The 7,931-nt window shown below is 41.9% G+C and overlaps 1 protein-coding gene across 1 annotated transcript in view; it reads right to left on the bottom strand.

The window, feature by feature from the left end:
- Positions 1-272: 272 nt before the first annotated feature.
- The window catches only part of arl13b (ADP-ribosylation factor-like 13b), a 19,067-nt gene continuing 11,408 nt past the window's right edge, over positions 273-7,931 (bottom strand). The window contains exons 2-10 of the mRNA XM_085348119.1: positions 5,463-5,533; positions 5,136-5,385; positions 3,955-4,060; positions 3,573-3,775; positions 3,077-3,191; positions 2,819-2,966; positions 2,134-2,256; positions 1,057-1,125; positions 273-469 (exon numbers count right to left, since the gene is read on the bottom strand). Of these exons, the coding sequence (XP_085204245.1) occupies positions 393-469; positions 1,057-1,125; positions 2,134-2,256; positions 2,819-2,966; positions 3,077-3,191; positions 3,573-3,775; positions 3,955-4,060; positions 5,136-5,385; positions 5,463-5,533 (1,162 nt within the window). The 3' untranslated portion in view covers positions 273-392. The remainder of the gene's footprint in view (positions 470-1,056; positions 1,126-2,133; positions 2,257-2,818; positions 2,967-3,076; positions 3,192-3,572; positions 3,776-3,954; positions 4,061-5,135; positions 5,386-5,462; positions 5,534-7,931) is intronic.

Raw genomic sequence — 7,931 nt, 5'->3', positions numbered from 1 at the left:
ATATTTAAAGGGTATATTTACATTTGCTGTCGATTAAAAGCATCAGAGTTTGACACAGAAGTCCGAACTAACACTGATATTATTAGAAGGATATAAAGTCTACGAGCTGGAGAGAGTTCAACACCAAGTTGTGCTTTTGCTTGTGAAGACAGAGTCTTATGCACAGTTCAGGTGGGTTTCACAATGAATTTGTGAGGTCAAATTACAGCTTCTGAGCAGGACTTCCTGTCGCAACTCTGTTTAGTGTCCATCGCCCTTTCAGAGGTCCCCGGCTCCGGCATCCACAGCAGTCAAGCTTTTATTTGCTTGGTTGTCTACACGCCGCTCTCTTGAGACAAAAAGGAAAGGAGAATACAGTCGTGATTGGTCAACCTCAATCGCTAAAAGGGGGTTTAAGAAATGATGTCGTGAGCATCGCCGTTAGGCCTCGGCCTGTTGGCGACCGGCGGGAGAGGTTTCTTGTAAAACTCTGTGGAGGGAAGGAGAAAAGGTTTGGTTGTGTTAGTACGCAACGCCCACGGAGACCTGAAATACAAATTTCTTTTTTAAAAAGTAAGCACTCAATGGAAGCAACCGTGAAAGATGCTGCACAGACTGGAGGAAAATGAATACAGATGAATACACAGACAAGTCTTTGAGTTGATTTTAGATGTCTGCACCCGTGAAAGATCCACACAAACACATGCAAACACATGCCTGGAGAGATGCAGGAGGGAGAGAAAAATAAAGACAACAACGTGGGGTTGAGATGCTAATTAACAGTCAGCGCACGTCTCAAGGCAGAGTTCAGGGTTTCCACTGCAACTTAGAAATCTACCGCCAACACTGTGAGACAAACACCAGGCTTCCTCCTTAAAAAGAAAAAAAAAGAAAAAGGAAAACACATGCAAAACTACTATTTCCATGTAGCTTTAATCACTACTGTGTAGAGAAAACACTGATCAGGTGCTGCAGTTAGTGAATGAGTAAGACCAAGTTAGTGACAAACTGCAGATGGTGGGTGGTTAATGCATGCACGTAAACAGCGGTTAACACTGACGGCACAAACAGCTTTACCAGAATGTCCCGTGTCCCCGAGTGGCTCTAGCTTCGGCAGCCTAGAGACTTTGGGCGTGGCCCATCCCACTAAAGAAACAAAATAAAGAAGAGAGGGATGAGGAGAACAGTGAAGGATCCTGAAAAAGAAAGCCATAACTAGCGGATTATCTCACTCCTTAAGATCGAATGTTGCACACAAACAACAAAAACTCACAGGACCACAATGTATTTGTGTGATCTAGAGCTATAAAGCAGCCTATCAAAATGTATTAAATATCTTCCTATAATACCTCTTAAATATAAAGCAACAGGCTTTATATGCATGCTGCCGATTTCTGCAGTTTTGTTTGTTAATAATGATTTCATTTGAGAGTAACCAGCAGGTCCTGTTGTCAGTCTTGGTCATTCAAGGCCTTCTTCCGCTTTTGTTTGTTATTAACGGGGCTCCCATTGCCCTTGTTTAGGTCTTGTCCTATGTCTTTGTCTGTAATTATTTTTGTATTATTAACCATTTCTTGAATTGCAGTAAAATTCTGACATCTCATATATATAGGAACATATTTGGGGGTTTGTCCAGGACTCATGCTGAGCTCAGTTCACATCTATTACGTGCCTGTAATTGTGCGTTGGAAGTCTTTTTCCATCACATTGTCGAGTAAAATAAATTATGTTGTTGGACATTTTGTTTGTTTGTTTTTGGGTTAGTGTCGGTGTGACAGTGTCCATAGTTTATTGTGCAAAATAATTTTTATTGACTGTGGAAAAATTTATGGTATAAATTTGAAAATCCTATGTCAGATTGTTCTCGAGTTAACCTGGGTGTCCACACTGCCTGCCCACATGGCAGTGTGAATACAATACCCCACCAGCCTTGTACGGCTAATGGGTAAAATAAGTTCTGCCAAATCCATCAAACATATCGTATTTCCTGTAGTTCCTTTGCAATAAAAGTCTTGAATAGGAAGTGAAACATAACAGACGTTTTTCCTCACTGAGCCAATTAGTACAATCAGCCAGTTCTGCACAACAGGGTGAGGGGTAGCAGTGGAGAAGCTGCATGTAACAGCAGCTCAATGTGATGAAGTACAGACTGACCTGGAGGCGGAGGAGGGGTGAGGCTCTCCGTTGGTCCGTCCTCTATCCTCAGCGGGTCCACCCTGTGCTTCCTCTTCAGGTGCAGCTTGCTCGTCTTCTTCTTGCTCTGCTCACCTGTCGTGGCTGAATGAACAGAGATGTGTTGCAAGTGGAGAATCCAGATGTTCAACACGAGCTTAACTATAACAGCTTTCAGCTTTCAACAGTGGGCCTAAGCAAGTTAAAATTAATGCCCAAAGCCATCATTTCATCCTCTAATGCATCTACTTAAAGTTAAATCACCTTTTATCTATGAGCACTCTGAGCTTAGATCATAATAAGAAGATGATTATCAAAAAGATGGCTTAATTTGACTGCATCTCTCTCTTAAATTTTAAAACATCTTGTTCAATAGTTCACTTTCAAAGTGAAAAGAAGCTCACTCGTTGCAAAGCTGAACAACAACGCTGCCAGCGAAAGCTCTTCAAACACCCCCTCTGCCCTGCACATCAAGGCAGATCATTTTTGTATTCATAAAAACTGTTTCGCACTCTGCTTACTTTTAGAAGACTTTCGAATGCTTTGCCAGAAGACTTAACTAAAGTCGTTTCATCCAATCAACTTTTCCTCAACTGAAACTTTCGACTGAATTTGTTCTAACAACTCAATTTCCGAGCTTGGGAGATCCGGGCGTCCTGAAACTCACCTGGAGTGTTGTTCTCTAATGTTTGTCTCATGTCGCCCTGCTCCTTCTCCTCCTCCTCTTCCTCTTGATCAGTGGCTGCCCTGGGGCTGTTACCCCTTCCCTCCTGCAGCTCTTTTTGCCTCTTCCTTTCCTTTTCTTTATCCTCGTTCTGAAGAAAACATGAAAGTAAAGGGCTCTCTGAAGCACTCTAACTTTAGAGTCTCAACAACATAAACCAGAGTAATAAACTATCAGCCCCAGAGTGTACACACGACTCACTTCAGAAATCATGCTCTCTATTGGCTGAAAGGGGCTCTGAATGTACTCATCATCGGGCTCATCTTCTTGGATGGGCCTTCCCTCTCGCTCTGCCTCCTCCCGCTCCTGTCGCTCTCTGCGGACAGATAAGATGTTAACCTTTCTGCTTAATGATACGCTCCTCCTTGGTAGCGGTGTCACATTTATAAAAAATTGATCTAAGATCACATTTGATTAAAATGTGCATTTGTTCTAGCTCGTAGTTCAGGCACTGGCAGGAAGGTTGGCCTTTTCTAATAGAGGCAATAATTTATTTAGGGATAAATATCTCTTTGCAGACACTTTTGTAACCTTTGGCCTTTTAACATTTCTACTGCTCCCAGAGCTTTACTCAACATTTCTGACCATCTCCTCCCTCCTGTTATGCTTCAAAAAATTTCTGTCTTAGACTTTTCCACTTTATAGTTTAACCTCTTCCACATTTTGTTTGCCACACTGACTTCTGCTGCGTCCTCACCTCTCCTCTCGTATCCGCCGTACTCTCTCTGCCCTCTCTTTCTTGTCTTGCTCCTCCAGAGCGCGCTGCTCAGCCGTGTCCTTCTGCACTCGCTCGGTGATGGCTTCATAGTCTTTGGCAATGTTGCTGAGCAGCCAGTTCAGGCCCTTCTTGATGGACTTGTCAACCTTTTTCCCATAGCCTAAAACGGCTGAGCATGGTTCCTGTAGAAGAAATGTACATTGAGGTTAAAACATTAACATCACCTCCAAAACAGCACAAACTTTTAACCGATGCAAATGTAGCTTTGCACCCACTAGATTAACAGGTCATCTTCACTGTTTTAAAAAAAAAAACTCAAAGCCATACTTTCTGTCTATAAATTCAGTTCACAAACACTTACAATCTGACAGAGACACTTGTTCTCATTAACAAGCTTCTCTAAGGACAGGTTCTCAATGATGTCAGCTTCAGCCAGTGCTCCCTCCTGGTCTTGTTTGTTTGCAAGTCTGAAAACAGAAAGGAAAAAACAAGACGTGTTGGTTATGGCCATCAACAGATCTCTGTTCATTCCACCGTCCATTAGTTTTGTTTCCACCTAGCTCCATAACAGTTCATCAGTATAGCTGGGGACCCAAATAAGTGCAGTGCCAAGTTTGAGGTCTTCTCATATTTGGCCTGCAAGTACCAAGGCATAGTGCTACCTGCTCCACTCTGTGTGCAAGAAAAGTTTAACCAACAAGAGGACAGAGAAAAACAAAATAATAGAGAGCTCAGCAAAAAGTTCCCATTTTTTTCAAAATCTGATGGTCTGAAACTCTCATAAAGGTAGATGGATGACTCGCTATAGTCTGTGTTTTTTTTAATCCACATTATATAATTTTGTCTTTGATTTCCAGCAAAAGGCCTAAATCATGTTGTTTGGATGAACAGTCCTCCAAAACTCTAGACACACACACACAGAGTGTATCCTCGTTTATACACAGGTAATTCAGTAACTTGCCAATTAGCAACTTGCTAATTCACACAGTGTGATGCATTTAAGGAATACCCATAAATTGTGGCTGCGAACAAACCTCAGTTAACCTCCCTTTGAATGGGCCATTGGCTGGTATATAAACAGCTTAATATTTTCACTACATTTCCTGAAGCAATCCAACTCACCCAGTCATTAAAGAGAAAGGTAAGGTAGTTCCAAGGACACTTATCAGACTCAATTTTTTGCAAGGTGCATAATTACAATGTCTGGAAATCTTATGGAAATCTGTTCTGATTGTGACTTGCTCATTAAAGCACTCTGCATACCTGGAAACACACTTAACTCTCATCTCTGCAGCCAGCATGTTGTGTCCTGATTACTGATTAAACAGATGCCTGCAGGAATCAACCTGCAGTGCACCCCGCATTCAACAAAATTGAAGCGAGGGCTGAGGCTTCAAATCTGGGCAATTTCTCTATTATCTCCATCTATTTCAGCTTACCCTCTGCACTTTGCTGGTCGTTCTGTTTTCCCTCATGTGCATAGGCAATCTCAAAGTAAATTCTACTCAAAAGCTAATGATGTTATTTATTCAGAGAACTCACACTAGCACAGGCTTGCCAGCGATGCGTGGGTGCTGAAGGACCTCAGCCATGGTCTCTCGCGTCTCCTGGATCCGCTGGACATCGCTGGAATCGACCACAAACACCACACCGTGCGATTCCGAGTAGTAATTTTTCCAGATTCCCCGGATTCTTTTCCCGCCCCCCAGGTCAAAGATGGTCACTTCGAACTTGCCCTGCTTCAGGTCGACTTTGGAAAAGCCCACTGTGGGAGCGACGTCCCGCGGATTGTCTGAAAACACGAGCAGGTAGAGGTCACGCATCCGCAACGAGGTCAATAAAACATGATTCTGCAAACTGGATTCTCACCTCCCTGAATTCCCCGCACCGTGGCAGTCTTCCCTGCATTATCCAATCCCACCATCACCAGAGTCACCTTCCTATAAGATAGGAAACGGGAAAACATAAATATAGGTGCACACAAACGGGTCTACCACATTGCACAGAGCCTGGATGGAGTCTGTGAGCAAAAGAGGCTGCATGGCATTAGCTCTCATGACTCAATTGGGGCCACAGATAAGCCACTTTATAATCTGAACGCAATCAGACAGTGAGTCAACAACAGTCACATTGTGAACTGACACAAATAACGCATGACAACATTGCTGCGGATTGACTCCAATTAATACCTGTAATTGTTTTATTAACACCTGGTCGACTGTAGAACTTGTAAATTTGCATACTTCAAATTAACAGCAGAATAAAATGATCACAGTCTTGTTTTTTAATCCTCTTTTTATTTCCATTAGAGAGCTGCAGTCAGCAGCAGTGGCCATTGTGAATATTTAAAAAACATGCCTTAAATGAACACTGGCAAACAAAGAAACAGATGCACAATCAGTCATCTGTGCAGCTGTGCGCACACCTGGGTGGCCAGCTGGGAGGCTAATCTGGAGCTCTGACAGTCTTGGTGGAAAATTTTCATATGCAAGATTTGCACCAAAATTAGCTACACTTGCTTAAAAAGGGTCATAATCACACTGTGACGACACTTAGCTTCAACTGAAGGAAGGAAAACAATGAGAGACGCGGCACTTCACTTACACTGGACGCTTATGCTGTAATCATAACCCAAATCTTGAGGTTTACATCAAAGCTCCCAGCATACATAAATAAATAAGTGGGAAGAAACAGGCGAAAATATTAAACTGAGGAAACACACACTGAAACGGAGCAAGCTGACATGATAATAAAGCTCAATTGTAGACTTACACAGGACCTGTTCTTCATTTCCTAGCTGCATACTTAACTTTGACACTTTCGCCGAAAATACATCAACCGCACTATCCATCTAACCGTCTTCTGGAGCCAACCGGCCTTCATCAGGGTAGGCTCTCGGCATAAACCTCCCAAAAGCAGAAACAAAGGGTGAGGCACTGTCTCCCTGCTGTCCCCTAACCCACAGCCATCAGTCCTGGCTGCTGTGAATACCTCATGGTGACAGGTCAAACTGAAGAGCCCTGCTGAACCACCTGGCTGCGGGATTAGGTGAGGATTTCTGATTAAGTCCAAAGGATGAGATCCTTCACACGTACCACGTGAGTTAAGCACTGTCAATTACATTTTGCTGGTCTTGCTGCTTTGTACTGTGGGTCTGAAGTAGTCTAAAGGGTCCACAAAAAGCCTCATGGCTTAAAAAAAAACGAACAGCTAACACAAACAGCACAGAACAAATCTCTTTCACTAGCCATCAGATCACTGTACAAAACACATTTCTGTCTTCTCTTTATTAAGGTGACATTGTTTATATACTTGCTTTTACAATCATGTTGAAACCTCTTGATTTTTTCCCCTCTTATCATCTTGTATGGAAAAACGTATGATGCTGCTTCATAACTAACAGAGAGAGCCGCATTGTACAGTGTTTATTTACATGGCTCTACAGCAGCGGTCCCCAACCTTTTTTGGGCCACGGACCGGTCTTTAAGGTGTCGCGGATAAATACAACAAAATATTACTAATACCGCTAAAAACCAAGAAAAAAATAAATAAAAAAAATAAATATATATATATATATATATATATATATATATATATATATATATATATATATATATATATATATATTTATTAGGGGTGCAACGATACACAAAATTCACGGTTCGGTTCGATACTTTGGTGTCACGGTTCGATATTTTTTCGATACAAAAAAATGTTCATGCATTTTTAATTTGTCATTTATTAAAATTATAAATATATATTTTAACTCAAAAGTACAGTTTTTAAATTTAACCCTAACCCTTGTGCGTGTTTTTTTATTTTGACAGCGAATGCGCACCTGCGGACCACTTATGTGCAGCCCTGGTTATTTAGCTCATCATATCGCAGCCACAGAAATTCTTTTGTCCATGAAACCATAAAGCTGCACTTTCTTTTTGCCTTCTAGTCTGATTTGTCATAACTTCTCCGTTTTGTGGTAAGCTTTTCTTTGGCTGTCACTTCTTCACCCTGACCTGTCTTATTTGGCTCAGCAGAACTGAAATGCTTTTACACGCTCACTCACATAAGCTCAGCGATTCTCTGCGCGATCAACCTCTCACATGTGTAAGCTGCGGGAGATTTCACTTGTCATGTTTGCATAGTAAGCTAACGATTAATAAGACGATGTCAGAGGAATTGGTGCACAAATTATCATCACTCACAGATCAGTGCTGTCGCTCTCTATACACAGTTCGCACGATTGCAAAGTGAAAGCAAAAAAACAAGCGCAAATTCAAACGCGACTTCAATATGTCACATATTGACAGTGGCTCACTGATGCCAATGACATAATTACCC

The sequence above is a fragment of the Diplotaxodon limnothrissa genome, linkage group LG23 (genome assembly GCF_057381915.1).
Source record: "Diplotaxodon limnothrissa isolate DT_005_m linkage group LG23, D_limnothrissa_male_GT1.1, whole genome shotgun sequence".
NCBI classification, from domain to species: Eukaryota; Metazoa; Chordata; class Actinopteri; order Cichliformes; family Cichlidae; genus Diplotaxodon; species Diplotaxodon limnothrissa.
The sequence above is the reverse complement of the archived record's forward strand: the minus strand, read 5'-3'. Positions and strand labels throughout refer to the sequence as shown.